The sequence below is a fragment of the Lipotes vexillifer genome, unplaced genomic scaffold, assembly GCF_000442215.2.
Source record: "Lipotes vexillifer unplaced genomic scaffold, Lipotes_vexillifer_v1.1 scaffold741, whole genome shotgun sequence".
NCBI lineage: Eukaryota > Metazoa > Chordata > Mammalia > Artiodactyla > Lipotidae > Lipotes > Lipotes vexillifer.
In genome coordinates, this window is record NW_006796565.1 from 648,487 (window position 1) to 671,977 (window position 23,491).

At 51.3% G+C, this 23,491-nt stretch overlaps 2 protein-coding genes across 7 annotated transcripts in view; one reads left to right on the forward strand and one right to left on the reverse strand.

The window, feature by feature from the left end:
- Positions 1–15,648, forward strand: part of CTBP2 (C-terminal binding protein 2) — a 166,538-nt gene extending 150,890 nt beyond the window's left edge. For 2 of the 5 annotated variants that reach the window (XM_007468723.1, XM_007468725.1), the window contains exons 4-11: positions 880–1,034; positions 1,397–1,541; positions 6,565–6,771; positions 10,315–10,529; positions 11,018–11,148; positions 11,659–11,786; positions 12,202–12,319; positions 14,259–15,647. In XM_007468723.1, the coding sequence (XP_007468785.1) occupies positions 880–1,034; positions 1,397–1,541; positions 6,565–6,771; positions 10,315–10,529; positions 11,018–11,148; positions 11,659–11,786; positions 12,202–12,319; positions 14,259–14,439 (1,280 nt within the window). In that variant the 3' untranslated portion in view covers positions 14,440–15,647. Of the gene's footprint in view, positions 1–879; positions 1,035–1,396; positions 1,542–6,564; positions 6,772–10,314; positions 10,530–11,017; positions 11,149–11,658; positions 11,787–12,201; positions 12,320–14,258 lie in introns of all 5 variants that reach the window. The other 3 variants (XM_007468722.1, XM_007468726.1, XM_007468724.1) reach the window with 2 other exon arrangements.
- A 2,736-nt stretch (positions 15,649–18,384) lies between these two features.
- Positions 18,385–23,491, reverse strand: part of ZRANB1 (zinc finger RANBP2-type containing 1) — a 44,732-nt gene continuing 39,625 nt past the window's right edge. For both annotated transcript variants that reach the window (XM_007468728.1, XM_007468727.1), the window contains 4 exons: positions 22,378–22,498; positions 20,729–20,858; positions 20,394–20,623; positions 18,385–19,202 (listed from right to left, as the gene is read on the reverse strand). In XM_007468728.1, the coding sequence (XP_007468790.1) occupies positions 18,984–19,202; positions 20,394–20,623; positions 20,729–20,858; positions 22,378–22,498 (700 nt within the window). In that variant the 3' untranslated portion in view covers positions 18,385–18,983. The remainder of the gene's footprint in view (positions 19,203–20,393; positions 20,624–20,728; positions 20,859–22,377; positions 22,499–23,491) is intronic.

Sequence of the window (23,491 nt, forward strand, 5' to 3'; positions counted from 1 at the left end):
GTGGCTGGGGTGGGGGACCCGGCCCTTAGCCGGCGTGTGGGGAGGCCCACCCCCGGCCTGTGCCCGCTGAGCTATGGGGCCGAGCATCCTTTGTCTCCATAAGAATCACCAAGACGTGAGACGGCTCTGGCTGGTCCAGGCTGCCGACAAACCTTGCTTACTCTGTGGTCCTTTGAGAAATTCCGTTTGGTCTTTTGAGTCCCCGGCAAGCCGCTTGGCCTCACACGCACACCTTCGCCAACATCTTGGGCTGGCTTCCTCTCCTCACCTGGCCCAGGTGAGAGGGCCCCTGAGCCGTGCCCAGGGCGCCTGTCCCCCCAGGGGTTTCCTCCAGGAAGCTCCCATGGGATGCTGGTGCCTCAGCTGTCCCGTTTCATTTTGGACCCTCTGGTGTGTGTGCGGAAGGGCAGTGGGAACAGGGAGGCACAGCGGAGGGAGGGGCCAAGAGGTGGAGCCTGCTCCAGCCTGGGGAGCCGTGGGCCAGGCCCCGTCTGTGTCCCAAAGGCCTCTGGGCCTTGGTGGTCTAGGGGCATACAGGTGGTGCTGTCCGTGGTGGCAGAGGCAGGTGTGGGCCTGACCGGGTCCCTGGGCCCGAGTTCCATGTGGCAGTAGAGCTTGCGCCGCAGCGCTGCCTGTCAGCTACACGTGTGCTCTCGGCTGAAGGCATCTCAGCTCCCGTGGCAAGGGAGCCGCACAGATGTTGCTGCTCCGTCTCCTTGGCTCGTCCCAGCATCCTCCCCGGAGGGGAGGCACATGGACGGTGGGGTGCGGTACCTCACGGCGCGGGAGGCCCGGCCCCTCGCTGCGCTGCGCTGCCCCGCCGAGTGTGGGACGGCCCCTTCCCTCACCCACCCCTCCCGTCCTGTCCCCACCTCCCAGGTATCCGCCCCCAGATCATGAACGGCCCCCTGCACCCGCGCCCCCTGGTGGCGCTGCTCGATGGCAGAGACTGCACCGTGGAGATGCCCATCCTGAAGGACCTGGCCACCGTGGCCTTCTGTGACGCACAGTCCACTCAGGAGATCCACGAGAAGGTGAGCCCCCTCCTCACCCCGCCCGCCGGTCTGGTCCCCCCAGGTCGGGTGGCAGCAGCTGGCATTCCGCGAGCAAGTGCTTGGTGCCGCTGCTGCCCTGACGGGTCCCCCGCCTTTCCACCCTCAGGTCCCTGCTGGCCAGTCCCTCTCACCTCCGTGGGCCTCCCTGACCACGCCTCCACTCCCCCCATTCCCCTGGCGTAACCAAGCAGGCCCCTGAGCACAGCCGGGGTGCACTCGCCTGCGGGAAGCTGTCAACACCCAGGCCGCGTCCTAGCTGGCTGTTTTCCCGCTGGAATCCTCTCTTGGGTGTTCAAGGGCAGTGGGGGCCTCGAACCTGTGCTCTGCTCGCCCCGTCACAGGTTTTAAATGAGGCTGTCGGCGCCATGATGTACCACACCATCACCCTCACCAGGGAGGACCTGGAGAAGTTCAAGGCCCTGAGAGTGATCGTGCGGATAGGCAGCGGCTACGACAACGTCGACATCAAGGCTGCAGGCGAGCTCGGTAAGTGCCTGGCGGGTGCCCAGTGAGTGCCCAGTGAGTGCCTGCTGGGGCAGAGGCAAGCCGGAACAGAGAGCACACAGTGCCTGCTTCTGGCTGGAGGAAGGGGGTTGGTTTCAAAGGGAACCTAGCCAGGCGCACAGGTCCTGCTGGGTTCAGAGGCCTCACCTTGGGACCTGTGGGGCTGGGCCGGGCTGTGTCACTTGGGAAGGATGCTAAGCCAGACAAGCCACAGGCCCTTCCCTGCAGAGGGGATGGTGAGTTGCCACACCTCCGTGTTGACTGGCCAGGGCCCATCCACCTAAAATGAAATTGTGCTGGGTGCACAGCTCAGGGTTTCTGGGTCTCCTCCAGTCCTGGGATGGCGCTGTCTCCCCAAGGGCTGCTGTCCACACAGGAACCTTCCTAGGTCAGGGCCAGTGCAGGTGGACCACTGCACAGCCCCTCCTGCCCATCCCTTGCCATTAGGGGTTTCCAGAGAAGAGCAGAGGCAGCAGATGGACACCCAAAGGCAGGGCTCCCGGCCGCTTTCCAGACCCCGGGCCGCAGGCGCCCCGAGGAAGGGGCGCCTTGGCGTGGCGGCCTCCCTGTCCCGGCACCTGGCGTGGGCTCTGAGTGCGTGGAGCGTTTGCAGAGGCTGAAGGGGCCACGCTTTGACAGCAGGAGTCCCCAGGCCGCCCTGCTGTCTTTGGAGGGGCCAGAAGGGTCCTTCTAGGCGAGCCCCTCTCTGGTGACTGTCCTTTGCTGTTTTTGAAACATGCCGGCCCTGCACCCAGTGTGTGGGGCTGTGATCTGCCTGATGCCCTGCCACCATGAGGCTGAGAAGGGGTACCTCAAAATGGTCAGGAACCCAGGCCTTTATGCCCCTGCCTGCTCCCGCCCCAAGCCAGCCTCTCAGCCCCACGGAGCCAGTGCTCCAAAAGCAGGCCAAGTGTATGCAGTGCCTCGCCTGGTCAGCTCAGCACCATACCTGAGTGTGAACACCCACAAGCATGTGGTGTGACGGCAGCCGCAGCCCACAGACACCCACCCGCCTGCTGCTGCTTCAGCCCAGGGCACCCCAGTGGGCTGCAGCCTCCCCCCCACCCCCTGAGGTCCCAGCCTGGGGGCTTGAGTGAGGGCTGCGGATTTGTTTTAGCAGTTAGTTCCCCTGCTTGCATCGGGGCTGCACCCAGTTCCTGAACCACGGGGTAAGTCTTGTGGGTGCGCGTGGCGGCGGGCGGTGGGGGGGCAGGCCTCGGGGGGGGCCTGTTCTGAGTGGCGCTGGGTCTGGTCTGATTCTTCGTGATGGTAGCGGGCCGCTCTGCAGAGCGGCGGGTGGCCTGGGAGTTGTGGCTACGGCAGGTTGGGCTCGCCTCCCAGGTGAAGCCCACGGATACGGCAGGAGGTGGTCATTGACCCGCAGGTGCTGTTCTAACCCTCCCCTGTTCCGAGTGGGGTGCTGTGCAGTGGTGGTTCAGAAGATTGATCCTGGTTTTTCTGGGTCACCCCTGGCCGGTCTCCATCGTCTCACCCCCTTCCTTGGGGGGGTGGGGGTCGCTGGACCCTGTACAAGAGGAGAAGGGGTTATGACAGCGGTGGCTTCCCATGTGCACCCCAAGCCTTTGCTTCCAGCCTCAGCATCACTCTGAGCCCCTCTTTGTCTCCACGGAGAACCTTGGGAGGATGCGCGTCTTCAGAAGCGTGTCTACTGTAAACTAAATTTCCCAGTTTTCCCTGGCACCGAGAGGAATGTTTCTGTGTGAAAACAAATGTTCTTTGTGCTCTTGATAGAGCTGAAATCTCAAGCTCGAGCGGCGACAGGACGTGGCTCGCGGTCCCTTCCCTTCACCTGCCTCCCGCCTCTGCAGCATCTGCCCCTCGTGACACCGCCACCCGCAACGTGTGCGACATTGCGCTTCCTTGCCGGGACCCGGCCACCTCTCTCGGGGCGGGGTGGGATCGGAGGTGCCCGCGAGGGAACGTCCCGTCTCCGCAGTTGTAGGAGATGCCTTGCGGGCAGACTCGGGACCCGGGTGGGGCGGCCGTGTGCCCAGAGGCCCCCCACAGAGGCCCGCCGGGGGCCTGCCATGTTCAAAGGTGTAAACGGCATGTCCGCGGTGGCCTTTTCGTTGACCCTGGTCCAGTTGGATAAGGGAGCTGCTTCGGGGACATCTGCTGGGCCGTTTTGAAGGCAGTTTTCAAATGTGGGCTCTGCAGAAGGAAAACGGGCCTCTGTCCAGCCGTCCTTTGTCTCCAAATGCACTTCGCAGCTCATTCGGTCAGCTGACCTGTAATGCAGACAGAAGAGCAGGTGGCTCAGGTCTCTGCCCCTCCTGATGACGTCCGGGCCCACGGCGTGTGTTCCCGGGAGGGCAGCTCCCCTCCAGCGTTCCCTGGAGCCCCGTCCTGAAGGCTTCGGGGCCCAAGGCACCTCACCTCCGGCCCTGACACGATGGGCGAGGTGCTTCCTGTTCGGAGCAGGGAGGGGCTGTGGGCCGCCCGCCGCAGGCGAGGACAGCACCTGGGCAAGTAGAGGGGTCCTCCCCATCTCTAGTGTCACCCCAAGGTCCAGGAGGAAGCAGTGGGAGGTTGGAAGGTTGCTGGTGGGAGCTAGGGCCCAGACTGAGCGCCGCGCGCTGTCACTCTGTGAGCCTTTCTGGCCAAGCTCGTTAATCTGGCGTCCAGCCTGGTCCAGTTCAGAAGGCGTTAGAGCAGAGAGCAAAAGCGTCAGCTGAGGGGGAAAGCAGCTCAGCTCTTGGGCTCGGACTTCGGGTCCACGGGGGCTGCAGCCTTGCTCTGTGGGTGCCAGCAGCTTGTCCTCATGGCATTTGGAGAATCACCCTTAAGGTATGAAGAACAGATTAGGAGTTTCCCCTCAAGAGGGTGGTCAGGGCTATAGAGTTTCAGCCATCAGGGCAGGAGGTCTCAGGGGATGCCAGCAGCACCTCCTCCCAGGCCTTGGGGCACCCCAAGCCCATGTATCCTCTTTCCCAGGCCTTGGGGCACCCCCCAAGCCCATGTATCCGCTTTCCCAGACCTTGGTCTTGAGCTCTCCATACAGGCACAAGAGCCAAGGAGCTAAATTTCAAAGTTCTAGTGCAAAGGCGGAGACATGGCCCCACTGCCGTCCCTCGTCCCCTGGGCGGGCTGGTGCGGTGCTTTATCTCTCGTGGACGCACAGATTCTCTCCTCCAGCCTCATCACATCTCGTCCCACCTCCCAGGGCGCAGGGGGGCCCCTGGGCCTGGGCAGTGGCTGCGTCTGCAGCAGAAGGTCCACACTGGGCTATTCTTCTGCTGGACCTTCCCCCTGGGCTTCAGGCAGAACAGATCAAGCCCCACGAGGAATGGAAATTGTCCCAGCTGCCAAAAGATTTTCTTATACCACTGGCATCTGCTTCCGTCTCTCCAGACTGCAGTAATCCTGACTTCTAGTCTAGCCCCAGATCCTGTGCTTGGTTTTTTCAAATGAAGTGGGTGCTGCAAGACGACTGACTTGCAGCTCGTGGAAGGTTTGTCAGCCTGGATCTCAAAACCTCATCCCCTGGCAGGTGGGGCAGCACATGGATGCTTTCACCCTGGGGGCTGTGTGTCCTCCTGAAGGGGTCACTGAGACCCTGGACCTCAGGGCAGCCCTCGTGGGGTGGCGACACAGCAGCTAGGAAGGGGTGCTCCACGCATTTGGTCCTGTTTTCTGTCCGGTGGAGCTGCCGGTGCTCTCTGCCCAGGCTCCTGACCCAAGAAGATAGAGGAATGCAGGCGCCTTTCAGGTGGCCTGGCCCTGCATCCCTGGCTGTGACTCCTGGGGTCCCAAAAGGGACGTTTGAGCTGGGCCAGCATGCTCCCTGGACACCTATGTCCCTCCTTGGAAAGCAGCTTGACTGGCAGACCCCAGGCCTCGCCAGGGGAACGGGGCTGGATCTAGGCCCGCCGGCCCTCTGTGTGCCTGCCCCTCCCACATCTGGCAAACATTCTTCCCCAAAACACCCTCCCACTGAGGAAGGTCAGTGCCAGGGCCCTTCCTGCCTGAGACTTGGGGCAGTTCTCCCTGCAGTCCTCAGCTGCCGGCCTCCTGGTGCTGGGAAACGCTAGCCCTTCATCTCTATTCCTCACACAGAGCCTGAAGGATCATCTTCACCAGCTGCTCTCAGCCCTGAAAGCTCTTTCAGAAAGCAGGGCGGGCACCTGTCTGCTCTGTTGTCTTTCTGTCAGAGCGGGAGGGTGACTAGGGTCCACTGAGCAAATGTGGGGCTGGATTCAGACATCAGCTCCATTCCTGTCCCAGCCCACGGGCCTGGAAGCTGGTAACTTTCTAATTCTTCTGTCTTGCCTTTAAAAAAAAAAAAAAAAAAAAAAAAATCTGTTCAAATGTTGTCTTTTTTGGTCTTTAAATTTTGAGAACATGTAGACAATAGTGATAAATAATCAGGCTCCTATAGCGGTGAAAGAGCCAAGGTTAAGATTTCTATAATTCTTCTGTCTTGCCTTTAAAAAAAAAAAAAAAAAAGTAATAACATGTTCACTGCATTAGACTCTTAAAATACCATAAAACAAAAGGCCGCTCTCCATTACCCCAGCCCCGGCCTAGGGGGAGGATCCAGGAGGTTGCATTGCAAAGAGCCTCTGGTCTCCTGGATCCCAGAGACCATCAGGAGGGGGCCCTACACGCTAGCTTCCTGGCGCTGGACGGGGATGGTGGACGGAGCTGGACCACTGCTCGCTTCCCAGGGACGTGGGGCCTGGAAGCACTGGGTGGGCCGGACATGGGGTTAGCAGGGGGCTGGGGGGTGAGCCAAGCCCCGGACAGAAGTCCTCCAGGGACGGCTACGGGGCTGGAGGTCCCTGGGCCTCAGAGCCAGACGGTCTGTGTCCTCTAGGTGACAAGCAGGCCTCAGAGACCCACACCTGCCTGGGGCCACACACATAGTCCATGGCTGAATGGGCCACCTTTGCCACCCCTGCCCCTCAGCTGGGCGGACTGGGAGCCCTGGCGCTTCCCCACAGAACTTGGGGTTCTCATCCCGGCGTCTGGCTCTTGTTTCCAGGGATCGCCGTATGCAACATCCCGTCCGCGGCAGTGGAAGAGACGGCTGACTCCACCATCTGCCACATTCTGAACCTGTACCGGCGGAACACGTGGCTGTACCAGGCGCTGCGGGAAGGCACGCGGGTGCAGAGCGTCGAGCAGATCCGGGAGGTTGCCTCGGGGGCAGCCCGCATCCGCGGGGAGACGCTGGGCCTCATTGGCTTCGGTACGTGCGCCTGCTCCGCAGGGACCACCTGGGGGAGGCAGGCCTGGCCCTGGAAGTCGGGGTGCGCTGCAGCCGTGCCTGTGGGAGGAGCTCGCTTGGGCCGGAGGAAGGCCCTTGCCCTTCGCCGAGCTGCCTGGGGTGGGAGGTCAGAGGTCAAGACTGACCAGGGAACTCGCCCAGAGGTAAGATCTGGGCTGCTTCTGGAAGATTGGGTCTGACGTCGGCGGGAGGGCGCCCCCAGGAAGGCGCCGTACTCCCTAACTGCCCCGGGTAGAGGGTGAAGGGCTGGTGGCTGAGTGGAGACCCAGGCAGTGGGCAAGGCCCACCTGCAGGTGCCAGGCGGGGGTGGCAGTGGAGTCACTGAAGGATTTTTGCGCCAGAAGGTGGCGGGGTCAGGTCAGCAGCTTGGAAAGCTCCCCCAAGAGAGGGGGCACGGTAAGGCCTCGCTCCGTGGTGACACGGCGGGTGGCCCTGGGAGCTCCTGGGGCAGGTTCCTCGAGAGGAGGTGCGCCGCAGTGGAAAGCAGCCTGGCTGCCACGGCTGTTGGCAGCACTGGGCCCCGAGTCGAGCCCCGACTCGGCAAACGGGAGCCGGCCCGGTGGGCTTGCTCGTTGCTGAGCTTCAGTCCCACCGCTCACCAGCTCTGCGACCTTGAGGACAGAGCTCGCTCGACCTCTCTGCGTCAGTTTCCGATATGTAAATTGGGAATGAGTGTTACACGGTTGCTGCCTGGAAGCACACGGGGTGCGTTGTGACTGCAGGGCTTGGCTTCCAGAAGGCCCCCCAAGCTGCCAGTCAGCCGTCAGCTTGGAGCTGTGTTTCCGAATAACTGAGGGCAGGACCTCTGGGACCTCCACAGTGCCTCCTTGTGCCGCAAGTTCCTGTCCAGGAGGCCCGGGTACCGGCTGGAACAAGTAGGAGGAGCTGGGCTTCTTCCAGGAGCGCACGCCTTTCCAGCACCCGGGTCTGGGTGCTAAGAGCCCAGGTTTCAGGGGTGATCACACTCAGGGAGCTAATCCTTTCGCCAAAGAGACTGTCTTCATTTTTCTGGAGTGGAAGACACAGTATGACTCAGAAATGCTGGTGCTCTGTGAGCCGCAGCGCCCTCTGCTGGTGCCCGCGGGGCTTCCCACCGCTCTGGGAAGTGGGTCTTGGAGATGGGTCTTAGAACATCGTGCATTCTTAAGCCGATGCACAGGCCTCAGGTGGGCTCCGGCCAGAGTGCAGAGCCTCACCTTGCGAGTGGCCCGGCCACTTGTTTCCAGGGCGTCTGACCGCAGCCATCACAGCAAGTTCTTACGGGGGACGTTTCTTCGGCTGTACCCTTTGCCATCCATCTTTTGAAGGCCGGTCCCATGAATTCCAGCCGTTTACTCAAGACTGTAAGCCAAGCACTGCCACAGTCCCGGGGCACCCCTGCACACTATGTTTTTCCTTGTTACCTTTCCTGGTCTCTCTGGAGCCTCCCAGAACTGTAGGCAGAGCTGAGGCAGGAGGCGGCATGGTCATACGCGGCCTCAGGCCCCTGCTGCCGCCCTGTTTGGGGCTGAAAGCCTCCGCTTGCCTAAGAGTCGGCCGAGAAGCAGCTGCAGAGCCCGGAGTGTGGAGCAAGTTCCTCCAAACCCAGTTCGTGCCGCCGTGCAGGGGCCTGGACGGGGCACTATCGCGAGCTTGACCCCAGCCCGGGCTGGTGGTGGGTACTGCTCAAGGCCAGCCTCCGAGTTGGGAATAAGCATGAAAAATCTGAAGGGAAAGCATGCCAACAGTGACAGTATTTTTATGTTTTTTTTTTTTGTTTTTTTTTTTCCTGTACGCGGGCCTCTCACTGTTGTGGCCTCTCCCGTTGCGGAGCACAGGCTCCGGACGTGCAGGCTCAGCGGCCATGGCTCACGGGCCCAGCCGCTCCGCGGCGTGTGGGATCCTCCCGGACCGGGGCACGAACCCGCGTCCCCTGCATCGGCAGGCGGACTCTCGACCACTGCGCCACCAGGGAAGCCCTATTTTATCTTTTTAAGGCCAAGGCAATTAGGTTCTCCTCTCTGAGGCTGGGTTTTGATCAAGTCAGTAAGAGAATTTATCATCAGGTCCTGCAAAATTTAGTAAGGAAAACCCCATGGCTAAAGTAGAGCCAGTGGAAAGATGAGGGTTCGTGAATTTATGAAAAGCAGAGCCGTGGGGAAGGCTCTGGTGACTGGCCGTGACTCTCCGCCCCGGGCACTGCCGCCGGGACCCCATCTCCCGTGAAAGTATGTTAGGACGTGGGGGTGGGGGAAGGAGGGCAGCTAAAGGCCAGCAAAGCGGGGGGTGGCGGGTATGCTGGTGTTGGCCGTGAGCCCCAGCTGCCGCGTGGTGGGGGCGCTTGGTTCCGAACCTCAGGTGCATCAGAGGGGGGTCTTCGGGTCACTGCTGCCCTTCCCGCCCCTGCCGTCGTGCTGGCTCCTCTGCAGTGTGGCTGTACTTCCTGGCTCACCGTGTCCAGGTGGTGACACTGAAGAGGGGTGGCACGAGGGGTGTGACCGCGGGCGACCCCACAGCTGTCCCTCCTGATCAGAACGGCCTTATCAGAGCTTTGCCTCCAGACCATGGCGGTGGTTGGAAGTGCCGCCCATTTGGATTTTGCAGTCTCAGCAGGAGGCGCTGGCGGTCCGCCACCCCACCGCCCTCCCGCGGCCTTCCCTTCTTCCTCCTGCACATTTGAGTAATGGTTTTCGAGCCAGATTTATTCTGCGCTCTCCCCAAATCAGCCCCTCCAGGTATCACTCACACCATTTTGTGTTCAAGCTGAAAACTGCTCTGGGAAGAAAGAGCCGCCGTCCATGGGGATCAGCGGGTTTGTGCAAATGACGGCCACTCAGAAGTAAGGGAAGCCTTCGCGTCCTGTTAGGCGATGTCGCTGTCTAACTTGCTGGAGGCCTGACCCGCACTCTACGTGTGCTCAGAGCCCCACCTCTCAACCAGAGCACTTCCCCACATCCATCGGTGCTCAGGCCAGACTGCAGTGGGCAGTTTTGATCACTGTTCATGAGCAAACCTGGTGGCAGTTACACAGAGAAGAGTCCCTGTTCGACACTAAGAACAGTAAAGAGATGAAGCTCGGGTTCAGAAGCCCCCATTATATCAGCAAACACGTCGGGGAAAGAGAAATACGAGGGAGATGATATCGGTGATGGTTGGGAGCTGGCACGTGGCGTTCACTAGATTGTTCTCTCTAGTTATGTCTGTGTTTGAAAATGTGCCTAACAGGAACTTGAAAAAAAAAAACTACTTCTCTGGTAGCAAGTACAGGTGATAAGCACTGCCCTGCTCACCCAGAAGCGTTGGCCCGGCTCCAGCTCCAGTGACCTGGGGAGAAGTGCTGGCCTCAGGTGGCACCAAGCCCTGGGCGTTCGGTTCTCCCAGCACCACCACAGATTGGGTCCAACTGCCAGAAGTGCTGGAGGCAGCAGAGCTGCGGCTGGGTGCCATGCAAGGTCCCAGCCTTGGGACGAGCGTCGGCAGGAGGCGCGGGGGCCTCGCTCACCTGGACGCTCTCTTTCTGCACAGGTCGCACGGGGCAGGCGGTTGCTGTTCGAGCCAAGGCCTTTGGATTCAGCGTCATATTTTATGACCCCTACTTGCAGGATGGGATAGAGCGGTCCCTGGGCGTGCAGAGGGTCTACACCCTGCAGGACTTACTGTATCAGAGCGACTGCGTCTCCTTGCACTGTAATCTCAACGAACATAACCACCACCTCATCAATGACTTTACTATAAAGCAGGTAAATTGAAATAAATGGTCTCAGACCCTGGAAACGTCTGTCAAAACCAAAGGGGGAATGGGAAACGGTCCAGTGGACACACCAGTGAGCGGAGAAGAAAGTCCCCCGAGGCATCAGCAAGGAGCTGGGCGGGGGCCCCCTCCGTGAGATGGGCCGTGGTGAGCGGGGAGGGGGCAGGACCCGGCCCAGGACCCAGCAGGGCCCTGCTCTGACCAGGCCTGGCCTCCAAGACAGCCAGTTGACAGGTCACGGCCCCCGCCGCCCCAGCTTGCAGCCCTCTCTCGGGGTCAGCAGGAGCGGCCCCCCCGGCCCCCCCGTTGTCACCGAGGCTCCGCGCTCCCTTCCCCCGCAGCCGCTGCGCGCGCATCAAACACCCAGACCCACTACCATCCACTGCCCCGCGGCTCTCTTCTTCAAACCTGGGTGCAGGCTCCTCCCAAGGCGGCAGCGGCGGCACCCATTTACCAGCTTTTCCCTCCCCCTCGCAGATGAGGCAAGGAGCATTCCTAGTGAACGCGGCCCGCGGCGGACTGGTGGATGAGAAAGCCTTAGCCCAAGCCCTCAAGGAAGGCAGGATACGAGGGGCGGCCCTCGACGTGCACGAATCGGAGCCTTTCAGGCAGGTTTGGTAGCTCAGGGCTCGCACAGGAACTTGCAGGAGCCCCACTGTGAACTCGGGGCAGCTTCCCGGACGGGTCCTGGGTGGGCACCTGGAGACCAGGTATACAGCCTCTGCTCTTCTAAGGTCTGTGCTGTATTCTCACCAAGTATAAAAGGGCTAGAACTTCCCCCAAAGATGATCAGAAAGGGGAGAGGCAGAAAGAAAAATGGTGGTGAAGGGCAGGCTTTTCCTGTACTCGGGATTACTCAGGTTGGAGGCAGGCTAGCCGGCCCTCCCTAGAATTGTTCCTTCTTTCCGAGTCCCTTTCGATGCCTGACGCCAGTTACAGTTTTATGAGTGTGTTCTTACAGTCCCAACCCTTAGGAAACAGACTGCAGAATCCCCCCGTTTTATCTATATAGCTAGCATTCCACATGGCCAAGGGCTCCCTTTTGACGAGCAGGGCAGGGAGTGAGAGTGACGTGCATTGTTTTCCTCATCTACTGTGTTTTTTGTATACTCATCTAGCTTTGCTCAGGGTCCCCTGAAAGACGCACCGAATCTCATTTGTACACCCCACACGGCCTGGTACAGTGAGCAAGCCTCACTGGAGATGAGGGAGGCGGCCGCCACCGAGATCCGCCGGGCCATCACAGGTGAGCCCTCCGCCGCGCTGGCCGCCTCCCATCCCGGTGACGGACACGCGGAAGGGGGCGTGGGGCTTTGCTGCGGGCAGAGGTGGTCTCTAGGCGTCAAGTTGAAGAAATTCGGAATGAGTTGGGCCCCGTTTCTTTCAGGGGAAACCAATTCCCTTTCGTATTAGCCAAGCCTCGCAAACCTGGAAGGGGAGCCCCAGGGGGAGCCGTGGGCAGCTCCCTTCTGTTTGGCTGAAGCCCAGTGTGGTTCAGGCCCTGGAACAAGTCATATGTTGTGGAAATACAAGGGCCGGCCCTTCCTATCAAAGAGTAAGAGACTTGCATTGTAGCTTGTCCCCGCATAACAGAGGAGTATAACATTTAAGTCACTGTGACCTTGAAAAATACACGATTACTTTTAATCATCTTATTCCAGGTCGCATCCCAGAGAGCTTAAGAAACTGTGTGAACAAGGAATTCTTTGTCACAACAGCTCCCTGGTCAGTAATAGATCAGCAAGCAATTCATCCAGAGCTCAATGGTGCCACATACAGGTGAGGAGAGGAATGGGCTGAGCCCTGCTCCCTGGGGGAGGGCGGAGACAGGGGACTTGGGGACGTTAAGCCAACCTGAGCGCTAGGAGGAATTACACACTGTCCCCTCCTCTCAGTTCTTCCATTCCTCATTTCCGTGGAACAAACATAGTTTGGGGACAGAGCCAAGTATTGGAATTCCTATTTTAAAGCGGGTGCGGGGTACGGTGGGTTGTGCATTCCCCAGCATGTCCGAATCACTGTTCATTCCGAAGCCGCTTGAAAACCAGAGGGTTTCTAGGTGAAAAGGTACAGAAAAGGTCATCAAGGAAGAGGGCCTGATTTTGTTTTCTAACTTGAACTTTCTGTTCCAAGGAGAGCATTCTGGCCAAAGCCCAGTCCATTTGACGGGTGGCGGGGGGCTGTCTTTGTTTCTCCGTGAAGCAGGAAGTTTCACCCCAGGGGCACGTGACAGTGACAGAGTTTGGGTGGGACTGAGGCAAGAGAACCTGCACTGGGGACACGAGCCAGGACCCTTGGAAGGGACCAGGGGTTTTGTCTGTGGTAGTTTTCCATGTTTCTCTTCCCCCAGCATGGCCGGTTGCAGGGAAATAGCTCCTCCCCCATAAAGGGGAGAAGCTGCAGCGTGGAATGCCAGAAGGGACCTTTTGTTTTGCTTACCCTGACCCAGGATTGCCCCACCTTGGCAGTACTGGGCCAGATGTCCCGTGCATTATAGGATGTATAGTGGCAGCCCTGGCCCCCACCCACTAGATGCCGATAGCACCTCCCACTCCCAATGGTGACAACTAAAAATGCCCCCCAGACACTGCCCGAGATCCCTGGTTTTGAACCACTGCTCTAGGGGGCGATTAAATATAGTCTGTGTAAAAGGACCCACACATGAAAGCTCCTACTCTGGGCAAGGAAGCTAAGCAGTTTCTTCCCAAGTCACATGGCTTTATTTACATGCAGCATGTTCTATTAAAGTCCCACTTGTGTTTTACCCTCATAAGCATTTTCAAGCATCACTTGAGCCCAGCCCAGCACCAGATTGGATTCCCCTGTTTGTTCGTGTTGGTGGCCTACCCTTTAAGGGCCACGTCCTAATTATTCCTCTAGACAGAGCAAGGCTCCTTGGCCCCTTGTAAAACTGCTTGTGCTGGAGGGTTGCAGCTCACAGGGTCCTGTTCATCAGAGTCCTCCTGGACAGTCCCTGACCAGCGTCACTGTAACAGGCCGAGACCCCGTCCCCCTTACCGCAAGTGTGAAGGGTTTGATAACTTGGAGAGGAAGACTAATTCTAAAGCCCCTGCTTCATAAGTATGTTTTGTCCTCAGTGTTTAAATACACTGAGTCACACCTGTGCATAACGTCCGTGTGCTCAGGCGTGCGCGCGCACACAGCCATTCCTGTGCCCGCAGGATAAGATGAGGCCACATTCAGGTGCCCTCCAGGTACCCTCAGAGGGCAGGCATCCTGCCCATCACCAGCTCACCATCTTCCCTGCTGCTGCCCTGTCCCCTCCCACACCTCAGGTTACGCGAGCCGGTAACTAACCAGCCTAGGAGGTCACACTTCACAGGCGTACTTCATGCCCTGTTAGGAAATCATTAAAGCCTTTGCTATAACTGATGAATACTTTCTAACGCAGCCGGAAAACTTGCAATTTATTTTGTCCAAAACGTTTTCCAAATGCGACACGGTTTCCCCACACACAATTAATTAGTATAGTCTATTGCTATTGCCTAAAAGCTACAAAATTAGTGCTTTGATTGGACTAAATAGGCTTTGTTGTTTAGGAATTAGATGTCCATGTTTAACTTTTCTATGTAGATTTCTCCTTGCTTTGGAGGTAGGAAGTATGACAACCCATTCCATAAAACAGGCAGAGCAAGAGCTTGGCAGCTTCTGGGGCCTGAACTTAACCGGCCCTTTCTCTTGTGCCCGCCCTCCCTAGATACCCGCCAGGCATCGTGGGCGTGGCTCCGGGAGGACTTCCTGCAGCCATGGAAGGGATCATCCCCGGAGGCATCCCGGTAACCCACAACCTCCCCACGGTGGCACACCCTTCCCAAGCTCCCTCTCCCAACCAGCCCACAAAACACGGGGACAGTCGAGAGCACCCCAACGAGCAATAGCAGAGAGTGACGGAAGGTAACCATTCAGATACACCTGGGACCAAGAGACAGTGAAAACTAGATGAACTAAGAGAAAAGGAATCTGACAGTCTTTTTAACTGATTCTGGACATACGCATCATTGACGTTGCAGTGTTAAAACTACAAAGGAGCTCGAAGCCGAGACGTGGGAAAACTGAAGATGTCGTCTGCTTGTGGAAGCGCTGAAAAAGACTAGGACGTGATTTATTAACGACCAACTTCTGTTATTGTGTGTTAAGTTTTTCATCTGTGCATCAAATCACAAAGAATAAATAGATCTTTTTCCTTTATCAGTCCCTTGGACACAGCAGGTCCTGAACACCTTGCTCTAGAATGTTGCATCAGGAGTTCCAAACAAACATCAAAATAAAAAATATTAAGAGGAAATCCCCATCCTATGACTCTAGTCCCTTCGGTCCACGGGGGCTGGTTACCTCTTTTGCTAATAGGAAGATTAAATTACTACAAAACGGGGAGAAAACTGTTTGCCTTTGTTAGACAACCGCGAGCATAGGATTGAAGACAGTACAGGCTCCTGTACAGAGAAGTCTCTCCCATCTGAACTGCATACTGAGCGGGCAAGTTGGTTGTGAGTTCAGTAAAAACCCTCTGATGATGCAAAAAAAAAAAAAAAAAAAGTATTAAGTTTCACAAGCTGTTTGTACTCAAATATATTTTCTCAGTTTCAGATCCTCAGCTATTTTATTGAGTGGAAAGTCTTGAACTGAAAGGGTTCAAGAAGAATAATGTTGCATTTCCTTATGTCTCAGGAAACACTTTTTATGGTAACTTGTCAGATTGTCTATGAACAAACCCACTTTTTTAGACATTGATAAAGTCTTCTTTTCTTCACGTGATATTTTATACAAGAACACTTCAGGTGTGTTATTAGATGTGACTGATTTTAACAAATCCTATTAGATTTGTATCAACTAGTTACATGTTATATTCATAGTCTTTTGTGAATCATCGCCTTTTTGTTTAAAAGATGGCCTATTTTGAGCCTTTGTATAGGTACATTCCTGTTTTTGTGACAAAAAAAAACCTTTAAAACTGTCCCAAACAGAAAAATAATGGCTATCAGAAATATGTTTTGTTTTAGTGTGAGTTACCGTTACTGTATTTGTTTATTGTAAAGGTGGACATTTAGCGTTCAGTGCAGTTTTCAATAAAAAGTAATAAAAATTTCTGTTAAGCTCTGAAATTCAAGTACAACTCACCAGTGTAAAAGTTCTCTCCTTGAGATATTTAAAGGCAACTGCATTTTCCATTAGCCAGTTTCCCAACTCTTGTTATTCCGAGGGTCAAAGATTTACAGTACTTTTCTGTCATCTACCTATTCCATAACCAGACGCAAGAATGCTGATAATTACTTCATGTGACAGTTTAATTGAAAAAATCAAAACTTTACATAAGTCCATCCTTATCAAATCATGCCATCCTTAAGATGAAATAGTGGGTTAGAACTAAGTCAATTCAAGAAACAAAATTGGTCAAGTTTTAGAATTTTGATTTTAATTTACCCCAAAGCAAAATTATCTGGCTCAAGCATTAATGCAGGAAGGGAGGTGAATCTCAAAAAAAAAAATTTTAATGATATTTACAAAGAAATGTTGCAAAATAATTAACATCAGCCATTTCCATAGGTTAGGAACTTTCCGTTGATTTTATGGGTCTTCCTTCTCAAATAGCATTAAACCCCTTACTACTAGCGGTATCTGCAAATGTCAGTCATGTCCAACAATTCCAGGTACCGAACTCCTTTTCAACCGCCTCCCCCCACCCTTTCCCATTTAAAAAAAAAGTCATGTCAACTTAAAGCATCAACCTCCTCACTCATTTTAAGGTGGTGGTCCCATCCCAACTCTCCCATGAAAAATTACATTGAAACCACCTGACAGGGATAGAGAGATCCTGGACAGAGATACAGCAAATGGTTATTGACCTATCACTCTGGGGAGCAAAGTGGCAGCTCAAGATCATCTTCACAACCACTTGTCAAACAGGCAATCAGTGAGGGGGTGACGTATGCACAAAAAGGAGACCCCAACCGCCTATGCACAGCAATAGTTCCTTAACACAGATTAAGTCTGTGACACGATGAGCCTAAAAACCAAAAACATAAAAAGGTCCAAATCCATGGTGTACTTGGGTTTTGACAGAAAACACCACAAAGGTATTACTGTCCGGAGTCAACCAAAAGACATACAATATCTGTCACCCTGCCATATATATAGTCTGAGAAAGGACTGCAAACTATCTTGGGACAACAGTTATGGCTGTTTGATAGTTCAAGAGCTTAACATAGCACTGATTCACCAAAATGTTGGCCTTTACCAGCCAATCTGCTGTGAAAACCATTTAAAGCCCCATCCCTGTCTGGAGCCTAAGAAATGGAGTCATATATATATAATTCTTTCCCACAGGGAAGAATGCTGTACCTGTTAAACTAGATGTGGTCAGGGTCACTGATCTATAAATAAATAAATAAAGAGGCACCTCAGGGGACACACCACGCAGCAAACACAACACACGGAGGCTAAGGCTAAAGACTGAGCCTGCAGTTCTCTAAACAGCACTGACTGTAATGTAGACCGTAGCAACTAGATGCTTTTCCCTCAAACATTTCTCTTCGGATTCTTCAACTGGGAGAGCAGTTTTTGCTTAACAGCAACTAGAACAGGATGTCTGGCCACTAAAGAATTCTCTCCCTATATATGGAGAAAAGTTTATAGGGATGCTGTGCTATGTAATTAGAATGGCAGCCTTCTAAAAACTTAATTCTGTCCAAAATGAAAGCAAACCATAGAGTCAATTTCTAAGAAAACATTAACCATTTGAAACAGTAACATACACCATTATTACATCAAAATTCATTCATATGGAATCAAATTGCAAATATTTTTCCTGCAAGTTCTAGCATGCAGCAAAAGCGATCATCCTGGGAACATGTTTCAAGGAGTGTTCAGAGGGAAGAAAGAACTAAAGAGATGACATCTCATAGGTAATTTTCTATTTTTAGTATTCCAGCATCAAATCTGAGGTTGTGCACATTTCAATAGCATCTAAACAGAACTAAGAAAACAAGAAGTAAATATTTCAAGGTTTTCACAGCCTTTTCATCAAAGAGAAGGAAAAGTGTGTGTGTGTGTGTGTGTGTGTGTGTGTGTGTGTGTGTGTGTAGGGCTTCTTGCCAAATTCCTTGCCACATCAATAGTCTACAAAGTGCTTACCAGGACACTAAGTCTTTTTGTGTTCCTGAGATAGGTCTGAAATTTTTACCCAGTTTCGAATGTATACCTGAAGTGGTCAAATAATACTTTTTGTAGAAAGTTTTCCTACCTAAGATTATAGTCTTAACTTTAAATAAGAATGGCCACAATTAACCAACATGCAAAAATTCTCAGACTACTCACTGAGAAATTCATTATACAATGCATTTACCACCTTACTGCGTTCTTAAATCTTTATTCTATACTGAACTGATATTCCCAATTAGCCCAAGCAAAGGCATGCCTTTCTAACACAATTTGCTTAAAGCAGAGTTGATGATAAAGGACAGTTAAGAATCCACAGACTCTATGCATGGCAACCTGGGAGAGTATAACATTGTCAACAGAGTCAAGTGGGAGAATTTCACACGATTCATTCAGTTTACATATGAATGGGCCGGCTCCCCCGAGCACTCCCCCGCCAGCACTTCCCTCACTTACATCCACCGAATAACTATTCACAAAGAGACTGCTGCCCAGAGTGTGGCAGAAGAAGCCCCATCTTAAGGGCACTCTTCCAAACAAATAAATACCTAAACACTGAAAAGGGGCATATCAGAAACTTTTAAAAAGACAAAACAATAGAAACCAAAACCCTTTCCAAAACAAGGGAACGATGTCTATGCAAAGTTCACTCAATAAAAAATCCTTACTTTTACAGTTTGTTCCTTAAAGATTTCATTTTATTTTATTGGGCACAACAGGAACTAAATTATTAATAAAAATAAAAGCTTGTTTTTATGTTTTGCTGTGGGTAATTTGTACAAAAAGTTTCCAAATCTCTAATGAGCTCTAGTGAGACATAATGTAAAACGGATCTTTTAAGATGCAAGTAGAATGCAAGGTTCTACTTAAACAAGAATTATCTCAAAGGAACAAAGAGTGATCTGCCATGTGCTTTTGGAGGTGCCCATGCTGGAAAAAACTTCTCAATAATATGAAGATGCTGGTACAACTTTTCCTATTACACAACTTCTTACACAACCACATGCGTTACATTTATAGACAGATTTACAATTTGAAAGGAAAAAAGTTCTGTCTTAATAAAATTCATTTTTTACAAACTGTAGTCCAAAGTTCTGTCTCCTCACAGCAGATGCATCATCTCCACTGGGTGTGGATCAGAAAAACCCTTCCAAGCAGATCCTGCCAGATCTGCTTCATTCCATGCCGTGCACTCTGCCTGGAGCACCGCAGCAGCGTGGAGGTCACCACAGAGCTGGTACCTTGCTCTTCTGCTCTTTGATTATTTTCATTCATCTTCATCATCTTCGTCTTCCTCCCCATCAGACAGGGATGTACAAGGCCGGATCTGTCGGTAGCGGTCAAGCCATTTTTCTACCATTTGCGTGACCAGAGGGTGATTTCGCCGCCGAGAGCTCTTCTGCATGGCCACGAGAACTCCTCCCTCAGTCACACAGCAGTCCAGCCACTCCCTGAGCAGCTTTTCTTGCTGTTCCTCATTACCTAGCTTTTAGAGGAACGTGAAGAGGAGGGAAAACAATACAACAGATCAGAGACTTGACAGGAAAAATTTAACAGAAATCTACAGCTGGTACGATTAATGAAAAAGCCCAGAGCAAGGAAGTGTTTCAACATGGTTTCCACCTCTCACCAATTTTATGTTTAAAACCCAGTTTCCTATGGTTAAATAGAAAAAAACATCAATGGGAAAATTCAAAGAAAAACCTAGAGGGAAGAATAGCCTAGTAATAAGTTAATTTGTTTGATATAATAGCAAAAAGCAAATGTTATAAAGAAAAAGCTAGAAAGAGAAAGTTGCAGCTTCAAACAGAACAAGGTAGGTTTACTCAGAAAGTTATGTATATAGGCTCAAGTTACAAAAATTATCTGAACTTTTTTCTTAATATCATGGTTATAAAAAGTTTATAATTATTACTAGTATATGAAATAAAGGACCGATAATTTTATAAGAATTTGGGCTGAGAGCGCTCTTTTACACATTCTCGCCACCTCCCCTGCCTGGCGTGCACCACCCGCTCCCCCGCAACTCCAGTGACCTCCCACCTGCTCCTCTTCCCACCACTGCCCAGGTATCGAGTCTCAACCGAGTTGCCAGTATTCCTCTTCTGGGCAAACTGGCTGTTGGCTCCCCAGCTTACCCAGAATAAAGCCAAAGATTTAAAAGACCATTGACGACCCCATGCCACCCCTTAACCTCTCAGCCTCGTCTCTCCCCGCTTGCCCAATCCCCACAAACCACACTGGCTTGAACTTCCCTCTACCTACAACTCTCTTCCCCCAGATTCTGCAAGACTCCTTCCTCTTTCAGGTCTCAATTCAGGCGTCACCTCCTCAGTGATGCCTTCCTTACCTTGGGCCCCCGGTGGCCCCCTCATCCCCCGCTTTCCCCCTCACCCCATCTTTTTACTTTATCTCCTCAGCACTCAGCACTACCTGAGGGCTAGGACTTTGGTCTTCACTGCTTTATCTCTGCAGAACACATCCTACACAGCAATTCTGAAAAGATAAATTTCAAAGTCTGTCTGACCAGGATTTACAGAAAGTGACAATTACTACGACCTAGTTCAAAATTGTTAAGTGGTAGTACAGATAATACCACACCTGAAAGACACACTAGGCTGGGTTCTGGTACAGTGCTGTTACTTTAAGTAATTAATACAAGAAACAGGCTTCTTACCTCCTGAGCAGAAAGGAAGTGCACATGGAGTAACTTCCTTTCACTGTCAACCAGAGGGAGAAATGTAATGGTGACATCGTCATCGGTGTTCAGGTTAGCACCAGCACCTCGGTTACCATAGCCATCATTTTCCATGGCAACCAAAGCAGAGAAGTGGCCCCTTGTATAGCCCAGAGCAATCGGACTTTTCCAACAAAAACTCTGTTCCCACAACAAAGGCAAATACACACCTGGAAAGAGGGAAGAAAGTCACAATGAGATTTTCAGGATGTGACTGCAATGTGCATTAAAATAATAAACAAGAAAGCTCCAAAATACTCATGGTAATGGCTTACCTTGAAACCGAGTATATCCCAAAGTTTCTCCCCGGAAACTTTTATAATATTTTACTCCATAAACTATAATTGGTCGTCTAAGAATATGTGCAAGTACAAAAATGTGGGTCTGTTCCAAACTTGCTCCAGGCTGTACAGAACAAAATAAAAGAAAGCAAATTCTCTTTAAAACATTTATTACCACCCCGGAAAACTGATGTGTATAACACAATGCTACCCTCCTTCATTATTACACTATCTCAATTCATTTAAAAAATAGTAATACTACTGTCCAACTAAAGAGTTTGATTCCTCAAATAGCAAAGTCCAATAAAAGAAATCTGCAAAGTTTATGTACAGGTATCCTTCATTATCCAAACTCAGGAACTGAACAGATTTGTTTAAATACTGATTTCAGAAACAAGAGATTCAGACACAGCAAAGGAAGCTTTGTTTATGTAACTGCCTTCTGGTTAAGTTACTTGTGATAGTACTACCCACAACAAGGTCCACCCGAAGTAAAAAGAACTTCGTTATTTCACACAAACATAAATGGCTGCAAATGGCTGCATCACCTAAGGCAAGAATATGCAACAGGTCTCCCTTCCCCCCATAACGATTCTGACAGCACCTTTACAGGAGGTACATGTGTCAGATATAAAACAGTCACTGTGAACCCTGCCCAAATGGCCCAGAGACAGAAGGTACTTCCCTCAGAGGGTACTAATGAATTATGATGCATTCTGCAAAGAAAAGAAGTGGTTTGTTGTGCATATATTTGAAGTTTATAGTTAAGTATATTAATATGCTTCATAAAATAAAACTAGCATGAGTGTGAGGGACAGCCCTACACAATACATCTATAAAAGTTCATTCCCAAGTTAGTTAATCATTCCTGTCCACGGCACCTTCTCCTTGGCCTACGTCACGTGGACGGGAGGCTCCTCACCTGGGGAGCCTTGTGAAGATCACAACTTGATCCTCAGGGGCCTGACAGCTCAGCATCAGCACCCACCACTAGACAGAGATCTTGGGGAAGTGTCCCCTCGGACACAGAATGGGAGCTAACCCATAGGTAGGTAAAACAAGCGTAAAGCCACCATTTTTTAAAATTTTTAAATTTATTATTTTTTAAAATTTTTATTGGAGTATAGTTGATTTACAATGTTGTGTTAGTTTCTGCTGCACAGCAAAGTGAATTGTTATACATATACCTATATCCACTCTTTTTTAGATTCTTTTCCCATATAGGTCATTACAGAGTATTGAGTTCCCTGTGCTACACAGTAGGTCCTTATTAGCTATCTATTTTATATATAATAGCGTGTATATGTCAATCCCAAAAAGTCACCTGAGCGGACAATATAACTGAAGAGTAATCTGAGGAAATATTTAAGAGGTTAGAATCACCAAGTACAACTTTTATTTGGGCAGTTTTTTAATCACTTAATATAAGAAACATGTTGCCCTCCCTGTGCTGCAGCGAGGACTTGCCTATGGTCCCAGAGCTGATAAACAGCAGTCACTAGAACCCAAGTCACCTGCTGCCAAGTCAAGCGCTCTTCCCTTCATGCCACACTGCCTCCAACATGGTCTTCATGTAAACCAAGGCATTTAGACCAGCTGCCTCCCTCTTCTCATAGGAGCAACATGCCCTGAAGCATTCTTACCTGACTAGCAAGAGAGAGTATAAATGCCCAGTCTTCTTGCCACTGTTCTTCTCTCAAGGAAAAATGTAAACCAAAGCTCTGAGAATACCACGACTCCCAATCTTTCCAACGTGTATAAAACCTAAAAGCAACAGAGTAAAAAAGAAGCCTTTCTATAAACAGTTCATTTAATGTTCCGGTCATTTATTTAATGTAGTCTTTAAGCAATTCAAATGCAGAGATTAATAATTTTACCTGGCTTGCAGTATATTTTTCCAATTAAAAATGCCTCCTTTCTGCTAGCAGACATCTTTTAACATATCCTCAGACATAATTTGATTCACCACCCACCAAATTTTCATCAAAACTACGAACACTAGTGATGAGAACAGTTGATTTCAATTGTCTACTATTGGTTTACAAATAAAAACTAAAAACACTCAAAATCATCTGAGAGGTTGGATAAAAATCAAAGACACTACATTTCTCCATTAATGAACAGTATCCACTACTTGGTCACAGACTAGAAATAGCCCATGTGTTTACAAGAATATCAAAATCACTTCCTTGAGATTTCATTCATTAAATAAAATTATTTGATTACCACATGACAATCGAAATAAAAAATCACTGTAACTACAAGAACAATCCCTTCTTCATGCTTAATACCTGTTTAAATACTTTGGCCTAATAAATTATGAAGACTAAAAATCAAACTAGGCCACTGGTAGACTGAATTACTAAAAGCAAAACATTCTTTTTCCTTAGATCAAGTATACAATTAAATAAAGCCAGATATAATTATGCTCAAAACTGTGATCCACTGTCTTACAAAACAAACCAGCAAAGACCTCTGAAGACATTTAACCTGTTTGTAACATTACATTCCTCTCACATGTAGTGAACTATCAGAAATCCCCAATACTTTTATGTATTTGAATTCTAGGTAAAAGAATCAAAAGATCAGAAAACATTCTTTTGCTGTTGTTGAAATGTTAAGGTATTAAATGTCTTAGTGTCACACGTTTCTTTAGAGTAACTTAATGCAGGGCTCTGTAAAAAGTAAATTAATATATTTTAGATTTAAAAAAGAATGTTACGGAGGCTTAACTCTTGTTTGATTAGAAAAAAACCT